Source organism: Heterodontus francisci, chromosome 18 (genome assembly GCF_036365525.1).
Source record: "Heterodontus francisci isolate sHetFra1 chromosome 18, sHetFra1.hap1, whole genome shotgun sequence".
NCBI lineage: Eukaryota > Metazoa > Chordata > Chondrichthyes > Heterodontiformes > Heterodontidae > Heterodontus > Heterodontus francisci.
This window is the reverse complement of record NC_090388.1, coordinates 76,158,642-76,182,567: the sequence shown is the minus strand read 5'-3', so window position 1 is coordinate 76,182,567 and position 23,926 is coordinate 76,158,642. Positions and strand designations below refer to the sequence as shown.

The following is a 23,926-nucleotide window of genomic DNA, read 5'->3' as shown; positions in this document are numbered from 1 at the left end:
ACCCAATCGATGTGCCTTGTATACCATTAATTCAAACAAATTAGACTGTTCCTGCCAAATGTTAATTGTAAGCCCTAATATCCTGGAAAGTTCCGAATTGGGTGAGAAACACAACTAAACTTGAAACTTCTTTTCACTATTAGCTATGTATTTCTATTTCCAATTTTTTATATTGTGATTAATGCCATCTTCAATCCGCAGTGATTTTGAAATATTCTGTGTCTGTTGTTGATTATTCAGGTAGAGTTTACTGTTCTTTTACCTCCCCTTCTCTGCTGGAGGCACTGACATATCTGCTGGTTTTTAGGACTTCCTGGGCATCCAGCAGGCCTCTGTTTTTTCACCCAAGCTACCACTTGTGATACGTAAGCCAGCACAGTGAGCATTGCTGAGATTTTCGGCTGTGGAGGGCATCACCGCCAACTCCCAATCCTTGTCCAGCATCCACCAACATGAATTTTCTAGCACCGGATAGTGAACTGGAATCCAACCCGATTATCTCTTTTTTTAATTTCCCTTTCATCTCTACCCCAGATGCATTGGCACCAGTTAGAGCAGCAGAACTGCATTCTTGTTTGAGACCCGTCTATCAAATTTAGGTCTGCACAGCTCAGTTTGGCAACTGTGTTGCTGGAACACAAGCAGCAATAAATGGTTTATTTGGACGGCCCACTCATATTGTTGCAATGTTGGCTGTTTACACAGAACCTTTTGTATAGAAGTTTACAGCACAGAAACAGGCCATTCGGCCCAACTGGTCAAAGCTGGCATCCACATGAGCCTCCTCTCACCCTTCTTCATCTAACCCTGTTCACATATCCTCCTATTCCTTTCTGCCTCTTTCATCTACCTAACTTCCCCTTCAATGCATTTATGCTATTCACTTCAACTACTCCTAGAGGTAGCAAGTTCCACATGCTCACTACTCTCTGGTAAAGAATTTTTTCCTAAATTCCCTACTGGATTTATTTGTGTTTAAATTATATTTATGGCCCATGGTTTTAGTCTCCCCACGAGTGGAAGCATTTTCTCTCCATCTCTTGAAGACCTCTGTCAGATCACCCTTCAGCCTTCTCTTTTCTAGAGAAAAGAGCTACAGTCTGTCCAATCCTTCAAGCTAGGTATAATCTCGCCGTTCTGGTACCATCCTTGTAAATCTTTTTTGGACCATCTCCGGTACCCCCCATATCCTTTTTAGAATATGGAGCCAAGAACTGTACTTCAAGTGCGAGAAGTTGAGTTCATATCTTATCGCTTCCCACTCCATAGGCTGGATTTTGTGTAGGAAGCGGGGCTCCCAACACCAGGCCAAAAAGGTGGGGGCAACCCCACCTCTGCATTTTTGCGGCCCCCCGCCCCCCCGGAGTGATTCTGCAGTGTTTTTAAATCAAAGTCTCAGGAGGAGGATCCCCGTCCCTTTAAAGATGGGGATCCCGCCTTCATGAGCTGCCGACCAATCAAAGGACTGGCAGCTCAGCAGCACTGGCAGGCCCACTGGGAGCGAGGGCCACTGCCAGTACTGCAGAGGCCTCAGACCCAGGCCCAACGGTGGAACTCCGGATAAGAGGTAGGTGAGGCAGGGTCTGCAGGGCCAGTCCAGAAGGCCCTGTCGAGGGGGAGTAGGAGGGTGGTCTTGCTGCTCAGGGGGGAGGGAGGTCCCGGGAGTCGGCGGGGGGGGTGAATTGGTTCCCTGTGGGGGTCTTCTATGGGTCACAAATTGCCCACAAAGGAGGGAACCCCTCCCCCAAGTCCAAGTCCCCAGGGAGGGCTCCTTGTTTTACATCGTTTTAAGATCTCAGCAGCGATGGGAAGAGGCCCCTTATTGGCCGTTAATAGAACAGTTGGCCTGTGGCCGGGAAAGCTGTTGTCGGCCGGGAAAGATCGCTGGGCGACGGGCCCTCCCCACCCCCTGCCTCCCGTCATGATGTTCCTCCCTGGGGGGGCGCGGGGGTGGTGGTGCCTGTAGAATGCAGCCCCATAAATTGACTGTTGCAGCTTGGAGAGGAAAAGTGAAAACACTTTATTTGAAGTGCGGCAAGTCCAGTGCGTTGGTATGAAATTGAACCGTGTCCTAACCTGTCCCATGCTGTTCACCACCAAGAGATTTGTTGTCTGCACACCCTGAGGTCTGCAAGCAGGTTGCATGGGTGTCCTTTCAACTGGGTGATGCTGCTTGGTTTGAGGAGGTGTTAAAGTGGGAGAACTATTTTATAAAAAAGATGTTTTCCCAATGAGGTAAGTTGGTGAAAAATATTTGATATCCTTCGGTTAGGTTGGACAGCTGTCAAGGGTCTGTTGGAATTCCTTGGTGATTACTGTATAATTTATTCTCTATTTTCATCTCATAGGAGAGAACTTTGATCAGAGCCCATTGAGGAGAACATTCAAGTCCAAAGTGTTAGCCCACTATCCCCAGAATGTGGAGTACAACCCTTTTGACCAAGATGCTGTTAATATGGTGAGTAGTCGATTTTAATGGCCTTTTTCTACCCATTGCTCCTACCCAGGCAATGCAATGCATCAAGGCCCACCTGAGCTTGTGGGTTTTCCCAAAGATCCTATGACAATAATTGGGATTTTGTAGTTTTTTTTTAATTCATTCATGGGATGTGGGCATCGCTGGCTAGGCCAGCATTGATTGCCCATCCCTGATTGCCCTTGAGAAGGTGGTGGTGAGCTGCCTTCTTGAACCGCTGCAGTCCTTGTGAGGTAGGTACACCCATAGTTTCCATAGTTGTAGCCTGCACTACAGGCCTTAGCCCATTTATTTTGGTTTCTCCTGACCAACATTTATGCCTCGACCTAAAATAGACTATCTGGTCATTTATCATCATTGCTGTTTGTGGGAGCTTGCTGTGTGCAAATTGGCTGCTGCGTTTCCTACATTTCAACAGTAACTACACTTCAAAAAGCACTTAATTGACTGTAAAGCACGCTGGGTTGTCCCGAGGTGGTGAAAGGTATTATACAAAAGCAAGTCTTTCATGCTTCTTTTAATAAGTAGAAGTTTATAACCAGAGCTGCCACAGAAGAGACACTTTGTCATAATATGGTTATTATGGGGTGGCCTGCTTGGGATGTTAATGTGCAGTAATATAGACAGTAGAGCTTTGGATGTCTGCCTGTAAGTCTCCCTTGCCTACCTCTCCCAATACAGAAGCAAGCACCTCATCTTAGTCAGGCTGCTGGGGGTGATGCAGGTTAATTTGAGAGAACTTGTAGATTTGCAGGTGCTTGTAAACCCAGCTCCTCGCAAAAGGTCAGAAGAAAATAGTAGGAAATTACTGCCTTTCCTTCTCCTCTCAATACTTTTTTTGTGTGCATCTAGAATGAGCTGTCCCCAAGGTAAACTTTGGATAGAAACAGCTATTAAATGTTCCAGTTATTCCTTCACCCTTACAACCAGGTCACACAACTAATTCCCATGTCATGCTGGTTGTATCTAATTTATGGATTTGCTTCAATTTTAACAATTGCTGAGGAGCTTCTAAAAGTAAAAAAAACTACAACAATTTTTGAATTTGTTTTTGGGATGTGGGTGATGCTGGCATTTCAGTCAATCCGATTCACTCCATGTGATAATCAGGAAATGACTGAAGGCACTGGATACTGCAAAGGCTATGGGCCCTGACAACATTCCGGCAATAGTACGGAAGACCTGTGCTCCAGAACTTGACGCACCCCTAGTCAAGCTGTTCCGGTACAGCTGCAACACTGGCATCTACCCAGCAATGTGGAAAATTGCCCAGGTATGTCCTGGGCAAAAAGCAGGACAAATCTAACCTGGCCAATTACCGCCCCATCAGTCTACTCTCGATCATCAGTAAAGTGATGGAAGGTGTCATTGACAGTGCAATCAAGCGGCACTTGCTCAGCAATAACCTGCTCAGTGACGCTCAGTTTGGGTTCTACCAGGGCCACTCAGCTCCTGACCTCATTACAGCCTTGGTACATACATGGACAAAAGAGCTGAACTCAAGAGGTGAGATGAGAGTGACTGCCTTGACACCAAGGCACAATTTGACCGAGTATAGCATCAAGGAGCCCTAGCAAAACTGGAGTCAATGGGAATCAGTGGGAAAACTTTCCACTGGTTGGAGTCATACCTCGCACAAAGGAAGATGGTTGTGGTTGTTGGAGGTCGTTCATCTCAGTTCCAGGACATCATTGCAGGAGTTCTTCAGTGTAGTGTCCTAGGCCCAACCATCTTCAGCTGCTTCATCAATGACCTTCCCTCCATCATAAGGTCAGAAGTGGGGATGTTTGTTGATGATTGCACAATGTTCAGCACCATTCGCGACTGCTCAGATACTGAATCGTATCCATATGCAGCAAGGCCTGGACAACATTCAGGCTTGGGCTGATCAGTGGCAAGTAACATTCACCGCATACAAGTGCCAGGCAATGACCATATCTAACGAGAGAGAATCTAATCATCTCCCCTTGACATTCTATGGCATTACCATTGCTGAATCCCCCACTATCAACATCCTGGGGGTTACCATTGGCCAGAAACTGAACTGGAGCAGCCATATAAATACCGTGGCTACAAGAGCAGGTCAGAGGCTGGGAATCCTGCGGCGAGTAACTCACCTCCTGACTCCCCAAAGCCTGTCCACCATCTACAAGGCACAAGTCAGGAGTGTGATGGAATACTCTCCACTTGCCTGGATGGGTGCAGCTCCAACAACACTCAAGAAGCTCGACACCATCGAGGACAAAGTAGCCCGCTTGATTGGAACCCCATCCACAAACATTCACTCCCTCCACCACCGACGCACAGTGGCAGCAGTGTGTACCATCTACAAGATGCAATGCAGCAACGCACCAAGGCTCCTTAGACAGCACCTTCCAAACCCGCGACCTCTCCCACCTCGAAGGACAAGAGCAGCAAATGCATGGGAACACCACCACCTGCAAGTTCCCGTCCAAGTCACACTCCATCCTGACTTGGAACTATATCATCGTTCCTTCACTGTCACTGGGTCAAAATCCTGGAACTCCCTTCCTAACAGCACTGTAGCTGTACCTACCTCACATGGCCTGTAGCGGTTCAAGAAGACAGCTCACCACCACCTTCTCAAGGGCAATTAGGGATGGGCAATAAATGCTGGCCTGGCCAGCGACGCCCACATCCCATGAATGAATTAAAAAAAAGAGGAGGCTATGATGGTCAGTGACAGAGGGAAGAGAAGGTGTGGGACTGTGAGTGAATGGGGAATTGGAGTTGCAGTTACTGGAATTTCACTCAAATTAATTAGTTCTTCAAGGACAGCTCAGACAGAAAGAAGCTGTCCAGGTTGCCTCCTCACTTCTTCCTCCTCCTCATCCTCAGCTGTTTTCTGTATATCTGGTGGCAAGGGCTGTCCCGTCATGATGTTGAGGGTGTGCATCATGCAGCAGACCACCACACATCTTGACACCTGCTCTGTCGAGTACTGCACAGCTCCTCCAGAACAGTCCAGGCAGCAGAAGCATTGTTTCAGCAGTCCAATGGTCTGTTCGATCACATTTCGACTGGCAGTATGGCTTCTATTGTATGCATGCTGTGGACATGTGTGTGGGTTTGGCACCGGTGTTACCAGCCAAGTGGATAGCCCTTATCACACAGTAGCCAGCCTTTGGTTTGTTGTGATGGCTCAAGTGCAGCTGACACTGCGGACTGCCATAAAATGAAAGTATTGTGTCTGCTGCCAGAATATCAGGCACTGACCAGTATAACTTTCTGCGATGGAATCCCTTTTGGTACTGGTAAATGGCAGAGCTAACATGCAACACCCACAAAGCAATACATGTGCACTCGATGTCACCCTGCAGCAGTCTGCAATCCTAACAAAACCACATGCGCGTTCCACCTGTTCATCTCTGGCAAGACAGAATAAAATGTAGTTAGCCCTCTTTGAACAGAGATTCTCAGTGACCTCCCTTATGTAACGATGGACAGCAAACTGTAAGATGTTGCAAATATCTCTAGCTGCAGTCTGGAAGGAGCCAGACGCATAAAAGTTCATCACCACAGTCACCTTCACAGCCACTGGAAATGTGGTCCTTGTCCTGCTCTGAGGTTGCAGTTATAGCTGTAGCAGGTGGCAGATTTCAGTGAAGTGGAGACATCTCACACATTGTTCCTCGCTGAGGTTCAGGCCGGAGAATTGCTTCCTGAACACCCTGGGCAGTAAGGTTTCCTGCTGAGAGCCCTTCTCCCCCTCTTCCTCCCTCATCTAGCATCTTGACCAGCTCTGCATAGCCTCTGCTCATTCTCCCAGTCATGCTGCATACCAAGGGGAAGGCTCACTGGTGCACCCATATCTTGGAGTAACTGGTTTGTGCAGATTCCATGAAGTCAGCAAAAAGTCCTTCAGCATCTGCCTCACCACTCCCTATAGACTTTATCAATTTGAAAGAACTGCAGAAAGTACAAAACACTTAAAGAATCATAGCAACATCCAAAGGAAATCAACCTTCGAGGTGGGAGAGGTCGCGGGTTTGGAAGGTGCTGTCTAAGGAGCCTTGGTGCGTTGCTGCATTGCATCTTGTAGATGGTACACACTGCTGCCACTGTGCGTCGGTGGTGGAGGCAGTGAATGTTTGTAGATGGGGTGCCAATCAAGCGGGCTGCTTTGTCCTGGATGGTGTCAAGCTTCTTGAGTGTTGTTGGAGCTGCACTCATCCAGGCAAGTGGAGAGTATTCCATCACACTCCTGACTTGTGCCTTGTAGATGGTGGACAGGCTTTGGGGAGTCAGGAGGTGAGTTACTCGCCGCAGGATTCCCAGCCTCTGACTTGCTCTTGTAGCCACGGTATTTATATGGCTACTCCAGTTCAGTTTCTGGTCAATGGTAACCCCTAGGATATTGATAGTAGGGGATTCAGCGATGGTAATGCCATTGAACGTCAAGGGGAGATGGTTAGATTCTCTCTTGTTAGAGATGGTCATTGCCTGGCACTTGTGTGGCGTGAATGTTACTTGCCACTGATCAGCCCAAGCTGAAGTGCACGAAGTGCTTCAGTATTTGAGGAGTCGCGAATGGTGCTGAACATTGTGCAATCATCAGCGAACATCCTCACTTCTGACCTTATGATTGAAGGAAGGTCATTGATGAAGCAGCTGAAGATGGTTGGGCCTAGGACACTACCCTGAGGAACTCCTGCAGTGATGTCCTGGAGCTCAGATGATTGACCTCCAACAACCACAACCATCTTCCTTCGCGCTTGGCATGATTCCAACCAGCGAAGAGTTTTCCCCCGATTCCCAGTTTTTCTAGGGCTCCTTGATGCCATACTCAGTCAAATGCTGCCTTGATGTCAAGGGCAGTCACTCTCACCTCTCCTCTTGAGTTCAGCTCTTTTGTCCATGTTTGAACCAAGGCTGTAATGAGGTCAGGAGCTGAGTGGCCCTGGCGGAACCCAAACTGAGCGTCACTGAGTAGGTTATTGCTAAGCAAGTGCTGCTTGATAGCACTGTTGATGACACCTTCCATCACTTTACTAATGATTGAGAGTAGACTGATGGGGTGGTAATTGGCCGGGTTGGATTTGTCCTGCTTTTTGTGTACAGGAATACCTGAGCAATTTTCCACATTGGTGGGTAGATGCCAGTGTTGTAGCTATACTGGAACAGCTTGGCTAGGGGTGCGGCAAGTTCTGGAGCACAGGTCTTCCGTACTATTGCCGGAATATTGTCAGGACCCATAGCCTTTGCAGTATCCAGTGCCTTTAGTCGTTTCTTGATATCAGGGGGAGTGAATCGAATTGGCTGAAGTCTGGCATCTGTAATGCTGGAGGGGGCCGAGATGGATCATCAACTCGGCACTTCTGGCTGAAGATTGTTGCAAATGCTTCTGCCTTATCTTTTGCACTGATGTGCTGGGCTTCCCCATCATTGAGGATGGGGATATTTGTGGAGCCACCTCCTCCAGTTAGTTGTTTAATTGTCCAGCACCATTCACGACTGGATGTGGCAGGACTGCAGAGCTTAGATCTGATCTGTTGGTTATGGGATTGCTTAGTTCTGTCTGTTGCATGCTGCTGATGCAGTTTGGCATGCAAGTAGTCCTGTGTTGTAGCTTCACCAGGTTGACACCTCATTTTGAGGTATGCCTGGTACTGTTCCTGGCATGCCCTTCTGCACTCTTCATTGAACCAGGGTTGGTCTCCTGGCTTTATGGTAATGGTAGAGTGGGGGATATGCCGGGCCCTGATGGATGCCCAGTTTTGCATTGCTAGATCTGTTCGAAATCTATCCCATTTAGCATGGTGATAGTGCCACACAACATGAAGGAGGTTATCCTGTGAATGTGAAGGGGGACTTCGTCTCCACAACGACTGTGCGTTGGTCACTCCTACCAATACAGTCATGGACAGAAGCATCTGCGGCAGGCAGATTGGTGAGGACAAGGTCAAGTATGTTTTTCCCTCATGTTGGTTCCCTCACCACCTGCCACAGACCCAGTCTAGCAGCTATGTCCTTTAGTACTCGGCCAGCTCGGTCAGTAGTGGTGCTACCGAGCCACTCTTGGCGATGGACATTGAAGTCCCCCACCCAGAGTACATTTTGTGCCCTTGCCACCCTCAGTGCTTCCTCCAAGTGGTATTCAACATGGAGGAGTACTGAGTCATCAGCTGAGGGAGGGTGGTAGGTGGTAATCAGCAGGAGGTTACCTTGCCCATGTTTGACCTGATGCCATGAGACTTCATGGGGACCGGAGTCGATGTTGAGGACTCCCAGGGCAACTCCCTCACTACTGTAGACCACTGTCCCGCCATCTCTGCTGGGTCTGTCCTGCTGGTGGAACAGGACGTACCCGGGGATGGTGATGGCAGTGTCTGGGAGATTGTCTGACAAGCCCCCAGATGTTAGTAAGGAGGTCTTTGCAGGGTCGACTGGGCTGAGTTTGCCGTTGTCGTTTCCGGTGCCGAGGTCGATGCAGGGTGGTCCGTCCGGTTTCATTCCTTTTTATTGACTTCGTAGCGGTCAATTGTCCACAATACAAAGATAAAAGCCAACACAAAATAAATGTTCCAAACCAAATTTATAAATGAAAGGATACCATAATGCATATAAATGTAAACTAATTACGCTTGGGCATTCCCTTAATGCCTGTTCTACCTTTGCCTGTCCTAGTGCTCCTAGGCGGTGCTGCCCCAGTGGCAGCAGCATGGCTGGTGGAATTCTGCTGACTTTCAGTGGAGGAGGTGGCGGACTGTTTTGAAGGACAGCCCCGTGCAACTTCAGGCCTAGAAACCCGGTTGCGGACTGCATCATCTCGCCATGTGTGGTAGCTGGCTGCCTGATAGGTAACAACAAGGACACTGGTGGAGTGGCAGTGCTGGGAGCATGAATGCTGTCTTGCTGAGCGAGGACAGCACGTTTGTCTTCCATGAAGCCACTGCCATAGCCCAGGGGTGGTGCCTTGGCAATCCTGGAGGACAGATTGCTGGACTGCTGTGACACCCTGCACCATCCTTTGAACACTTGTGTCATCAGCCATGCTGACAGCTGTCTGAGCTCCCACTGCAGCATTCAGAGGTTGGGTGGCTGCTGCTTGTGCTGCAATGGAAGCTGCAACATCAGCATCAGACGCTGCATCGTGGTTGAATCCACAGTTGTGTGTCTGGAGTTGGGCACTTCTTCCATGCTGAAAGGCTGGACTCTAAGCTCTGCGCAAAGCCGTGTGACAAATTGCTGATGGACTCCTCCCTGCTCTTTAACATTGAACGCAGACTTTCTGTCAGACTTCCCAGTGCTCAATACATTTTTTTTTATATACCTATCAGTTTTCTTCTGTAGGTTGCCCCATCAAAGTCCTCAGTAGCGGAACCCTGTGGTGAGCTGACACTTATACTAACCTTGCCCCATGTCTTGGCTGTGGTGCCCTCATGTCTACATCTCATCACGTGCAGATCCCACCTTTACGCTCTCCTTTAAATTATGCACAGTGTCAGCATCTGAGCTGGTGGCTGCGAGTGTGACACCATTGTATTCTTGCTGTTCCTCCACTCCTTGCTCAGGTTGCACCTCTTGGGTATCTGAAAGGAAAGAGGAACAAGGTTGTGGTGAGAGGACTGTTGTGGGGAGGGGGGAGTGGGGGAACATGGGGGAAGTAAGAGGTGCATGCATACACCATTTGCAGCTTGTAAATCAGAAGAGATTGTGGGATGAGGGGGAAGTGGGAAGTGAGAAGGAGGATTAGGCCTGAGGATACTGTGGCCTTTGATGGTTTCAGCCCCACCGCTGTCCACGGCCTCAGCCATGTGTGGCCCAAAAATGGCCAGCATTGTCTGCTCAGGGTTAGGGCATGCTGTGGCACCTGTCCCCCTCCGGTTAGCTCCTGCTGCCTCTAATTGTGTACCACCTTGTATGCAAGAGAGAGGTAACTGTGTTAGCGAATATGGTTTAATCGGTTTGGGTGATGTGGCTGTAATGGTTGAATAGCTGGTGTTGTATGCAATATGTGAGATGCCGGTGTGAGGCTGTGTGTGAGGGTGAGGTGAAGCATATGAATGTTATATATGGATCTTGATTCCTCGAGATTGTTGGTAGGTGAGTGATGGGCGTCTGGTGAATTGAGCAGAGGGTAAGGCTAGTGGTGCAATTGGTAGGATATGGCATTTGAAGATGAAATTCACTGACCTTGACCATTTGTGCCAGGTCATTAAACTTCTTGCGGCACTGGATCCAGGTTCTCGGGGCTTGACTCTTGGCTCTCAGTTGCCTTTCATTGTGTGTCTAAAGGGCCACTTTTCCCCCTGTGGATACAAGACATTTCTCTTCCTTTCCACCTCCTCCAACAAGACCTCCAGTGCAGCATCCAAAAACCTGGGAGACAGCTCTGTCCCTTGCGTCATTCCCCACTGTTTCCAAGGACAAATTCACTTCCTGAATGACTCCCAGCATCTGCTCCAGCCACAGTGCACCTCCCCTTTAAGACATACAGGTTAGCGTAAGTGGCATCAGGAAGTTACAATTTGGGTCCCCTACTGATGCATGCATCAAGTGAACTGTGTGATTAGCACTGGCTACATGCAGAAATCATTATAATGAACAGGCAGCACAAAGTTGGTGTGCTGCCTGTATTTCCATCAATGGGTGCATTTTCAGGGCTATCCAGTTTAGCCCCTTTTGGCTATTGTTTAGACAGCTTTGTATATGTAATAAAGTGTGTTGTCTGGAGTACCAATTTTCAATGTTACTATTCATAGAAGAGAGAGAGCGAACATGTAAGATCAGTACCAACATAATATATGATAACCATACTTAAACCAATTAATTTGACTGTTCTGCCAACATGCTTTTTGTCAGCTATCCTTAAGTCATCACCTCACATTGATGGGTTTTAAGAGGGTCTTTCAATGGGACAGAGAGAGTTATGTCCATGTGTAATGATGCGCACATGGAGGGGAACTTGGAGGTGACAATATTTTCACAACATTGCTGCTCTGGTCCGTCTCTGGTGATAGGGGGCACAGAAGTGAGGTGTTGTTGGAGTAACCTTGCTGAGTTGCTGCAGGGCATCTTGTACACTGCAACCACCACATGCTGTTGATGTGTTTAATGAAACTGCCAAAAATAGTTCACTGCAAACACGTAACCCACAGCACTTGACTGGTGGACAGAAACATCCCATACACAAACTGATTGCAGAAACCGACTCATGATGTGGCCCCGCAGACCAGTGCTGGGTCGTTGCTGTGAGTTGAAGGGAACTTGTTGTTTAATGATGATTGTGAAACACTCAAGCTGAATAATGTTGTAATATGCCCATTTATCCCCTTTGGGAATATTGTGCTTTGAAAAAAATCAGCTGCAACACTAATTCTGAGCCCCTGAGATAAATTTTTAAAATGTTAATTACTTTTCTCAAGCTCATCAGTATAATGAGACAAGGAAAGAGTGAAATTGTCATTAAGAACTCATTTCAACCAATCTTGGATACGGTATGGGGATTTGTCACACCACTGTGGGGGGATCAGGTGGTCTTCTGGAGGTGGGGAATGCTGATGGTTTTCGAACTGATTTCTGATTATCACTCATTCTCAGCTGTTAATTATGGACAGTGCTTTCTCTGTTCAGGTGCTCTACATGGTGAATGGCACTTCAGTACATTTTTCAAACAAGTCAGAGGCCCTACCTCCAAAACTGTCCACAACCCTAGTCCACAACAGTGACTGGGCTTTGGTTCACACCACGTGAAATACAATATATGAGACTTCACCAGCGCGGGTTATGGTGAGGGTCTTCTCTTCCCTTTAAAACGGGACTCCTGAAAATGGTCCCAGTTTGAGTTGGGGAGGAGGTATTTGGCAGTCCAGTGACAATCGTAGCCATCTTGTTTAAAGTCCTTGCAATAGGATAATGGAGTCTTGACTGAAGTACGTTTAAGGGTTTGTACCAGCAGTGGGAAGATAAATTGATTCCTTACCCACTTCCCCAATATTCTGCTCTCAAGAAGGCTATTTAACCTCATTGGAAATCATGGCTATCCACACTTTGCAAAAGTGGGGTGGGACTCCTGATTGATCTTTCCCTTCTGTAACATTACTGTCTTTATATATTGTCTATCACAATACCAATTAAGGCAAACTTACGCCCGACATCGAAGTCAAAGTACATAAGTCTATAGGGTATGTTTTTCAATTTGTGATTTTGCTTAAAACAGGCATTTCAGATGGGATGGCAAGTTTGAAATCAAACCCAGTTATCATTTCAATTGGGTGGCAAGTTAAAAATCTATGCCTTGTAACTCTGCAGTCACACAGCATAGTATGTTTCAGCCAAAATATATATCCTGTGGTTGAATACAGGCCCTGTACTTTAGTTTCTGCGTGTGAGGGTGCTAATTGCTCCTAGGCTATACCTCACTCGAATTTGGCAGGCAACATGGTCATTGGCCTTTCTGGTATTCTCGCATCAGGTCTCCTCCACTCATCAGCTCCATACTCACTGACCTATGTTAGCACCTGGGTCCCAGACACCTCCATTTTAAAGTTCACATCCGCGTGCTCCAATCCCTCCATGGCCTCACCCTTCCCTATCTCTGTAACCTCTTCAGGATTACAATCCTCCCAAGAACTCTGCATTCCTCCAACTCTTTGTCCTCTTGTCCATCACCCCTATCCTTCGCTCCACCAATGGCGGTCATGCCTCAGCCGTCTAGGTCTTTAAGCTGTGAATTCCCTCCCTAAACCTCTCTGCATGTCCACCTTTCTCACTTCCTTTCACATCCTCCATAAAACCTACATCTTTGACCAAGCTTTTGACCACCAGTAAATCAGGAAATGAAGGGGAGGGAGAAACTCAAGAAAATTACAATCACCAGGAAAGTGGTACTGAGCAAGTTGTTGGAGCTACGGGTTGACAAGTCCCCAGTCCTGATGGAGAACTTTTTTAGCCGGTATGTCGCAAGTCCAACAAGAGGGTGCAGTTTTAGACTTAGTTTCAGGAAATGAAGATGGGCAGGTGGAAGGAGTGGCAGCGGGAGAGCATTTTGGTGATAGTGATCATAATTCAGTCAGTTTTAACATAATTATGGAAAAGGACAGTGATGGAACAGGATTTAGAGTTCTCAGTTGGGGCAAGGCCAATTTTACTAAACTGAGGAGCGATTTAAGGAAAGTGAACTGGAAACAGCTACTTGAAGGTAAATCAGTGTCACAACAGGGGGAGGCATTCAAAGTGCCATAAGCTGCAGGGCTATGGACCAAATGCTGGAAGGTGGGATTAGAATAGGTGGATCGTTTTCTGGCCGGCACAGACACGATGGGCCAATGGCCTCTTTCTGTGCCTTAAACTTTCTATGATTCTATGACTTCATCCTAGGGTCTTAAAAGAAGTGGCTAGTGAGATAGTTGATGAGTTGGTTTTAATTTTCCAAAATTCCCTGGATTCAGGGAAGGTTCCTCAGATTGGAAAATAGCGAATGTAACTCATTTATTCAAAAAGGGAGACAGAAAGCAGGAAACTACAGGCCAGTTAGCGTAACATCTTTCTTAAGGAAAATGTTAGAAGCTATTATTAAAGACGGTATAGCAGGGCATTTAGAAAAATTCAAGGTAATTAGACAGAGCCAACATGGTTTTGTGAAAGGGAAATTATGTTTAACCAATTTATTGGAGTTCTTTGCAGAAGTAACATGTGCTGTAGATAAAGAGGAACCGCTGGATGTACTGTACTTAGATTTTCAGAAGGCATTTGATAAGGTACCACATTAAAGGTTATTGCAGAAAATAAAAGCTCATGATGTAGAGGGTAACATTTTGGCATGGATAGATGATTGGCTAGATAACAGGAAACAGAGAGTAGGCATAAATGGGTCATCTTCTGGTTGGCAAGATGTAACGAGTGGTGTGTCACAGGGATCAGTGCTGGGGCCTCAACTGTTTACAATTTATATGAATGACTTAGTTGAAGGGAACAAAGGTCTGGTTGCTAAGTTTGTTGATGACATAAAGATAGGTAGGAAAGTAAGTTGTGAAGAGGACATAAGGAGGCCACAAAGGGATATAGATAGGTTAAGTGAGTGGGCAAAGATCTGTCAAATGGAGTATAATGTGGAAAAATGTGAAATTGTCCATTTTAGCAGGAAGAATAAAAAACAAGCACATTATCTAAATGGTGAGAGATTGCAGAGCTCTGAGATGCAGAGGGATCTGGGTGTCCTGGTGCATGAATCACAAAAGGTTAGTATGCAGGTTCAGCGAGTAATTAGGAAAGCTAATAGAATGTTATTGTTTATCATGAAGGCATTAAATACAAAAGTATGGAGGTTATGCTTCAGATATACAGGGCATTGGTGAGACCACATCTGGAGTACTGTGTACAGTATTGGTATTCTTATTTAAGGAAGGATATAAATGAATTGGAAGCAGTTCAGAGAAGGTTTACTAGACTAATACCTGGAGGGGACGGGTTATCTTATGAGGAAAGGTTGGACAGGCAAGGCTTGTATCCACTGGAATTTAGAAGAGTAAGAGGCGAGTTGATTGAAACATATAAGATCCAGAGGGGTCTTGACAGGGTGGATCTGGAAAGGATGTTTCCCCTTGTTGGAGAATCTAGAACTAGGAGTCACTCAGCATGGTTGACATAGTACCTAGTGCCCATGGAATACAAACCCAGCCAGGAGCCAGCGCCTTGAGGAGAAAAAAGAGGGGACGGATGGAAGAAAATTTGTGCAAATATGGGCAGGAGAAGAAGGAAAAGAATCGTCCATGAGAAAGTGGTTCAAAATTATGCAGTGTTTTGATAGAGTAAATAAACCAAAACTGTTTCCATTGGCAGGAAGGCTGGTAACCACAGGATAGATTTACGATAATTGGCAAAAGATCCAGGGGTGAGATGAGGAGAAATGTTTTTATGCAGCGAGTTGGTACGATCTGGAATACACTGCCAGAAAGGGTAGTGGAAGAAGATTCAATAGTAACTTTCAAAAGAGAATTAGATGAATACTTGAAAAGGAATAATGTTCTGGGCTATTGGGAAAGAGTAGTGACGTGGGACTAAATGGACAGCTCTAGCAAAGAGCTGGCACAGGCACAATGGGCCGAATAGCCTCCTGTGCTGTAAGTTTGTGTGATTCTATGCGATAATTAGAAGTAAAACGAATTGTCTAGCCTTCTCGAGAACTGCTGTATTAGTGACAATTCAGCAAGCAGAAACTTGAACACATTTAGAAATTGTTTTATGAATCACATTTCAACACATAATTATCACCACTGCTGTTCAGACTGTTTTTTCAACCACCTGGCAATCTGACTTGTACTGTAGGATTGATGATTACTTGAAATAAAATTTATGCTTTACACGGAGAAGTCAACCTGTGAAAATACATTTGCATCAATGATTTAAGACTGCTGAATACAGAGTTTGGAGAGTGAATTTCTTTTTTCATCAAGCCATTGTGCAATGTTTTGCCTGCAGTTTTAAACAGTTCAATAATATGTGATGAGGCAAAGCAGTTGAACACGCAGGCCAACCTAGCAGACCAGCAATAGCTGATCAACAGTTTCAAATGAGCTGGTAAAGCCCAGGAAAGCTGACCTCTAAAAGAAACAGATAGGCCTTACGACACGTGAAGACAAGCAGTTAGACTGAAAGTGCAGTGGGACAGAGATTTGTAACTTAAGCTGCAGATGCCCTGTGCTTGTAATTTAAATGACTGTGTGCGCGTGCTGACGGCTTGTGATTTATTTTCTAGTGGAGTCTAGGGGCATGTTCCCCTTCAGTAAACTTTGATTCTTGACACTTTATTTGATGCATTTTCCATCAGTTTCAAAGCCTACAAATCAAAAATGATTTATTCTGGAAAGGTTCCAGTGACTTAAAATATGATAATGAAGAAGTTAGAGGGACTTCAATAAAACATTGTAAAACAGATTAGCAATCTCTATTAAACACCCGATTGTAGCATTAAACACTGCTGTGTGCAAATTGCCTGATGAATTTACTGCATTACAAAGTGACTACAGTTTGAAAGTACTTCATTGGCTGTAAAGGTTGTGAAAGACGCTGTCGATTTTTTTTCTATTTGTTCAATGGATGTGAGCATTGCTGGCTAGGCCAGCATTTATTGCCCAATACTAATTGCCCTTAAGAAGGTGGTGGTGAGCTGCCTTCTTGAACCCTGCATTCCATCTGATGTCGGTACACCCACAGTGCTGTTAGGAAAGGAGTTCCAGGATTTTGACCCAGTGACAGTGAAGGACCAGTGATATATTTCCAAGACAGAATGGTGTGAGACTTAGAGGGGAACTTGCAGGTGGTGGTGTTCCCATGCATCTGCTGCCCTTGTCTTTCTAGGTGGTAGAGGTCGCGGGTTTGGAAGGTGCTGTCAAGGGTGCCTTGGTGAGTTGCTGCAATGCATCTTGTGGATGGTACACACTGCTGCCACTGTGCATCGGTGGTGGAGGGAGTGAATGTTTAAGGTGCAGGTTTTCTCTCCTTCCCTCCTTCCCTTCCTCCTTCCCCTGTTATCACGGACAGTACTTGCTGACCTCTGTCACTGTCTTGACCCTGTCAGAAAGGCTTATTCTGGGCTGCAATCGTTTATAAAAAGAAAGGCTGCGTTTGCTGACAACGCAACCACTAGGTGGCGCAGTACTTGCACATGCGCAAATGCAGGCTCTTCAACTGGAACATCAGTGTCTGTGACGTTCAGGCAGCTGCCAGGATTAAAGATGGCACTGCTCAATTTATCACAGGAAATGCTTATGCCTCGATTGCTCTAGCAAACTAACCTTACATTAAGTTGGATGGAAGCCCAGTAATATGCTATGTAATTATAGGATACTAACTGTAATCCTCAGATCCATTTAATATTCCAATAATCCTATTAAATACAAAAGGAATTTTATGATTGAATTTCCATTGGAAGATTTTTTTCATTCATTCATGGGATGTGGTCGTCACTGGCTAGGCCAGCATTTACTGCCCATCCCTAATTGCCCTTGAGAAGGTGGTGGTGAGCTGTCTTCTTGAACTGCTGCAGTCCATCTGGGGTAGGTACACCCACAGTGCTGTTAGGAAGGGAGTTCCAGGATTTTGACCCAGCGACAGTGAAGGAACGGCGATATAGTTCCAAGTCAGGATGGTGTGTGACTTGGACGGGAACTTGCAGGTGGTGGTGTTCTCATGCATCTGCTGCTCTTGTCCTTCGAGGTGGTAGAGGTCGCGGGTTTGGAAGGTGCTGTCTAAGGAGCCTTGGTGTGTTGCTGCAGTGCATCTTGTAGATGGTACACACTGCTGCCACTGTGCGTCGGTGGTGGAGGGCGTGAATGTTTGTACATGGTGTGCCAATCAAGCAGGCTACTTTGTTCTGGATGGTGTCGAGCTTCTTGAGTGTTGTTGGAGCTGCACCCATCCAGACAAGTGGAGAGTATACCATCACACTCCTGACTTGTGCCTTGTAGATGGTGGACAGGCTTCGGGGAGTCAGGAGGTGAGTTACTCGCCTCAGGATTCCTAGCCTCTGACCTGCTCTTGTAGCCACGGTATTTATATGGCTACTCCAGTTCAGTTTCTGCTCAATGGATCCCCTAAGATGTTGATAGTGATAGTGAATTGGCACCCTGATCGATGGAAAGAAAATCGGTCAGAGTATAAAATGTGCTGCCAATTGGTTATTGTGATTTGTTTATATAACTGACCAGTACTGATTTCACCCGAATGCAGCTACTAGCTCACGCCCCACTGGCAACTCGCTTCCTCCCCACGACCCCCACTCGCTCCAGACCTCACTGCTCCCCCCACTTCCCTGGCTGATTGTTCCTCGTTTTGCGCCACCCCGCTCTCCGGTCGCTCGCTCCCCGCACCACCCCCCTCCCACCCCGTCCAGCCGCTAGCTCTGGGCTGCACCGCTTCCCTCCTCCTGGCCACTCGCTCCCACGTTTGATCACTCACCAGGCACCGCTCGAAGAAGCAAGGCAGGCACAAGGGGTGACGTAGGAGCAAGTGGCCAAGAAGAGGGAAGGGATGCGGCTCAGAGCTGGCGCTGGAGGGGGTGGGGGGCGGGTACAGAGCGGCTGGAGAGCGGGGAGGCGCGAAGCAAGAAACAATTGACCAGGGGAGTTGGGGGGGGGGGGGTGGGTGGGGAGCAGTGAGGTCTGGAACGAGAGGCTCAGGGGAGGAAGTGTTGAGGCCTGCAGCAAGTTGCCGAGGGGGGAGATTGGCTAGTAGGGCGGGAGCAAGTGACCGGGATCGAGCTCCAGCCTCAGTCTCCCATTCAGCCGCTCCCTCCAGCCAGAAGGGGGGCTGGATACCCGATGACGCTTTATCGCGCATGTGCGAAGATGGACCAGGTGCGGATGCGTGATGACATAATCCCACGCATGCACCGCTTAGTCCTGGCATGACAGTCACTGCTCTTTGAAGTTATTCATTCTACGGGAAGTGCTTGGGACAATAATTGCACAAGCATTTCCCACACTATCACTGAGCATATAGATCTCCTGCACAAGTACCCAGGGATCTTTTACATCAGCCTGATCCAGAGGAACAGGCTGACAGAGCCGAGAGATGGAATAAAGTGCAATTAAAATCTAAAGTCTTCCAGCATCATTCAGTGCTACAACTCTTGAAATAAAGTACATTGGTCTCAACATTTCAAAACTGAGGACAAGGGCAGCAGGTGCATAGGAACACAATCATCTCCAAGTTCCTCTCCAAGTCACTCACCATCCCAACTTGGAAATACAACTCTGTTCTTTCATCGTCACAGGGTCCAAATCCTGGAACTCCCTCCCTAACAGCACTGTGGGAGCACTTTCACCACACGGACTGCAGCGGGTCAAGGCGGAGGCTCTACACCATCTTCTCAAGGGCAATTAGAGATGGGCAATAAATGCCCAGACTTCCCAGTGATGCCCACCTCCCCAGAACGAATCTTTAAAGACTATACAGAGGCAGATGCTGCCGTAGCGGGTGTAAAATTTGGTCGGTCATTACACACCTATCCTATCCACCTTTCCGCTGACTTCAAGGGGAAAGATCCCCCTAAAATTTGATACAATAACAAAGTTGTCATCATATAAACAGCATTTCTAAGCATAGTACCTGTACTACCATTTCCCAGTTGTCTGTTGTATGTGGGAGATTTATCTGTCGAGTGGGAGTGGGGCAAATGATTATGCAATATCTGTCTAAGACCTTATTAGTGTAAAAATACAGCTTACAAGAATATAACACAGTTTGTAATACTACAGGAAAAAAATGCACTCATAAATACTGCTTGATGCACCACTTGTGCAACAGTCCTAATTTATTACCATCACCAGCAACACAACTGTAACAATAAATTGGCTGCATTCTTGCCTCTGAGTCACAAAGCTGTAGGTTCAAGCTACATAAACTATTTGATGGTCCACTGCAACAGTATGGCAGTGATGCACTGTCAGAGGTGCTGTCGTCTACGCGATAGGCACAGTGGCGCAGTGGTTAGCACCGCAGCCTCACAGCTCCAGTGACCCGGGTTCAATTCTGGGTACTGCCTGTGTGGAGTTTGCAAGTTCTCCCTGTGTCTGCGTGGGTTTCCTCCGGGTGCTCCAGTTTCCTCCCACATGCCAAAGACTTGCAGGTTGATAGGTAAATTGGCCATTAGCAATTGCCCCTAGTGTAAGTCGGTGGTAGGGAAATACATCGGGACAGGTGGGGATGTGGTAGGAATATGGGATTAGTGTAGCATTAGTATAAATGGGTGGTTGATGGTCAGCACAGACTCGGTGGTCCGAAGGGCCTGTTTCAGTGCTGTATCTCTAAACTAAAACTAAACTGACCTTGTCTGCCTCTTCCTCTTCCACTGGCTCAGGTGGGTGTTAAAGATTCCACCACACTATTCAAAGAGCAGGAGATTTGTCCCAGTGTGCATTCCCCCACCCACTTAACAGGCAGCATCAAAACCAGATTTACAGTAATTTGTCTCATTGATATTGGCCAAAAACAGGACAGCAGTGGTTTGGAATATTCCGTTCCTTTTGTAAAATTTCCAGTCTGTTTCCCCTTTCTATTTTCAATAGAAAAACATCATTCTGTCTGGACTCTGGGTGATGTGAAGTAAAGAGAAGCACAGGCTGGGGCTGGGAAGAGGAGAAGAGGCAGAGGCTGGGGAGAGGAGCACAAGCTGGGGCCGGGGAGAGGAGCACAGGCAGGGGCTGGGGAGAGGAGCACAGGCTGGGGCCGGGGAGAGGAGCACAGGCTGGGGCCGGGGAGAGGAGCACAGGCAGGGGCTGGGGAGAGGAACACAGGCAGGGGCTGGGGAGAGGAGCACAGGCTGAGGTTGGGGAGAGGAGCACAGGCTGGGGCCGGGGAGAGGAGCACAGGTTGTGTCTGGAGAGTGGAGCACAGGCAGGGGCCGGGGAGAGGAGCACAGGCTGGGGCTGGGGAGAGGAGCACAGGCAGAGGCTGGGGAGAGGAACACAGGCAGGGGCTGGGGAGAGGAGCACAGGCTGGGGTTGGGGAGAGGAGCACAGGCTGGGGCCGGGGAGAGGAGCACAGGTTGTGTCTGGAGAGTGAAGCACAGGCAGGGGCCGGGGAGAGGAGCACAGGCTGGGGCCAGGGAGAGGAGCACAGGCAGAGGCTGGGGAGAGGAACACAGGCAGGGGCTGGGGAGAGGAGCACAGGCTGGGGTTGGGGAGAGGAGCACAGGCTGGGGCCGGGGAGAGGAGCACAGGCAGGGGCCGGGGAGAGGAGCACAGGCTGGGGTTGAGGAGAGGAGCACAGGCAGGGGCCGGGAGAGGAGCACAGGCAGGGGCTGGGGAGAGGAACACAGGCAGGGGCAGGGGAGAGGAACACAGGCAAGGGCAGAGGAGAGGAACACAGGCAGGGGCTGGGGAGAGGAGCACAGGCTGGGGCTGGGGAGTGGAGCACAGGCAGGGGTAGGGGAGAGGAGCACAGGCAGGGGCTGGGGAGAGGAGCACAGGCAGGGGTAGGGGAGAGGAGCACAGGCAGGGGTAGGGGAGAGGAGCACAGGCTGGGGCTGGAGAGCGGGGGACAGCACAGGCATTTCATTAGTCACTAGTGAGCAGACATGAGAAATGAATGACCAGTTAACTCTGTTCTTAGTTGAGGGGGGAACATTGGCCAGGACGCATGGAAATTTCCCTGCTCTCCTTCAGTTAGTGTCACGGCACCTTTAACATCCACCTGAGCCAATGCGGAAAGCAGACAGTGCCTTGGTTTTAATGTCTCACCCACAGGAAGGCATGTCCAACAGTGCAGCATTGCCTCACTGCTGCATTAGACCGTCTGGTTGGGTTATGCAGCATGAACCCTCAAACTTCTGACTCAGGGATTGGAACGCAGTTAACTAGGCCAAGCCGGCAGACACGTTACCACAGTCCAATCAGATCATTCCAAAAAGGTGGTCGGATGCACACAATCTAAGTGTATGTCTATTCCCACTCTGCTGCTGTTGCATTTCTTCCACCAAACCACCAGGAAGGCGGCTCAAGATACTGATATTCTCAACTCCCCCAACAGCTTAAGATTTATATTTGCATTTATATACAGCCTTTCTGGACGTCCCAAAGTGCTTTACCAGCAACAAAGTACTTTTCAAATGTAGTCACTGTTGTATGATAGGAAAACTCAGCAGCCAATTTGTGCACAGCAAGCTCCCACAAACGGAAATGTGATAATGGCCAGATCATCTGTTTGTGATGTTGGTTGAGGAATAAATATTGGCCAGGACACCAGGAACAGCTCTCATTCTCTTCTTCGAATTGTACTGTGGAATATTTCATGTTCACCTTAGAGGGCAGATGATCAGGGACAAAGGATTATCAGGGAGCAATTTGGCAATTTGTATCTTCACAATCCAAATTATTCTGAATCCATTATAGGAAAGGCAGAAACTGAAGATCCCTGGTTTAATACAGTGGAAGTTAGAATCTTTTTTACTTTATTTCAGTGGTCATTAATGAGTAAAATTTCTTTGGGTATTTAACTGGAAGTTGAAGTTGATCAGTATTCCAGAGTGTGTTCCCTTCATGTGATGATTATGCTCAAAGACAATAGAATTCCCCTTGGTGCTGGAATAGAGCTTACACCTTCAGTGCCTTTCAAACAATTGGTCTGACAAACATACATTGAAGAAAAAGAGTTAGTGTGATGGAATTGTGGAAAACGCAACTGTCAATTAACTAGTTAACACAACCACTCTGCATGGGAGGAAAATCCATTTAGAAAGTGTGGTTACCTCACTCAACTCTCCCTAAATAACCCAATTACCTCATCATTCTTTCAGTTCCTCAAAGACAATGAGAAAAAAGACTGCACTTTTTCAGCTAAATATTGCCTTCCTTTGTAGCAGCTTGGCTCAGTTGGCCCCACCCCTCCACCTTTGGGACTTGAAGATAATCTTGGCAGTTGCTTCCATTCAGTACTGAAGGAGTTCTTCATTGATTGTGGTCCATCCTTCAAACTAGATGGTAAATTGAGGCCTGTAAAAGATCTCACGGCACTAATTTGAAGAAGAGCAGAGAACGCAACTGGTGTGCTCGGTGACATTCCTATTTCAACCAACACCACCAAAAACAGTTCACCGTTCATTCATTTCATCTGCTCGTGGGATCTTGCTATGCACAAAATGGCTGCCGGATTTCCCCTCATAACAACAGAAAGTAGTTTGTGAAATGGAAATGGCCTTGATACATGACGAAGATGTGATAATATGTTGTGGAAATGCAAGTTCTTCCTTTCCATGAAAAAGTTGAATATAGATTTTAAAAATCTCTTTGAAATATCTGTACAATGGCTGAAATGGGAAAGTAATTGCAGAAACATTTTTGATGCTTAACGTAACCTACATGCATTGCAACGATTTCAGTGTGAAACAGAGACAATTCATAAAACACTACCATAACCTGTGGTCAGAGTGTAATTGAGCCATCTGCTTAGTGTAGGGCTGGTACTTCAGGCATGCTAGAGAGGATCAGAAGTGTCCAAAACTGGGCTGTCACCCAATGTACATCTGAGACCCAAGTTCAGGTCTATCCTGCTGGACTGGACGGATTATATTTTCCTCTGTTTTCTGGCTATGAGCCCAAAAGCTTGGTCTTAAGGAGATTCTCAAAGGGAGAGAGAGATAGAAGGGTTTTGGAAATGAACTCCGGTGAGCAATAGCCCTTCTAAGAATTTTTCATTGTGCTCAGCCTGTTCATTTAAAGGCGCAGTACCTTTAAATTGTTTTTGCACAGCAGTGCACAACTTACCAGGGAACACTGTCAGCCACAACCCAGTTCCTAGTAGGCATGGGCCAAGCACAAAATTGAGCAAGTTGGACACTAAATTAGCAATGCCAGACAGGACGGCCCAGCATGGGAAATGGAGAAGTATCACGAGTGAAGTGGAGAGGTTTTGGGGGGGGTGGGGTGGTTGTGGGTCTCTGTTCTGAAGTTGGGCCTGAAGCACACTATTGGGACAAAGTAAAGAGAA

At 47.3% G+C, this 23,926-nt stretch overlaps 1 protein-coding gene across 3 annotated transcripts in view; it reads left to right on the top strand.

Moving 5' to 3' along the window:
* Positions 1-23,926, top strand: part of LOC137379731 (DENN domain-containing protein 5B-like) — a 299,114-nt gene that overhangs the window by 124,264 nt on the left and 150,924 nt on the right. For all 3 annotated transcript variants that reach the window (XM_068051032.1, XM_068051033.1, XM_068051031.1), the window contains one exon: positions 2,349-2,458. In XM_068051032.1, coding sequence (XP_067907133.1) covers positions 2,349-2,458 — 110 coding nt within the window. The remainder of the gene's footprint in view (positions 1-2,348; positions 2,459-23,926) is intronic.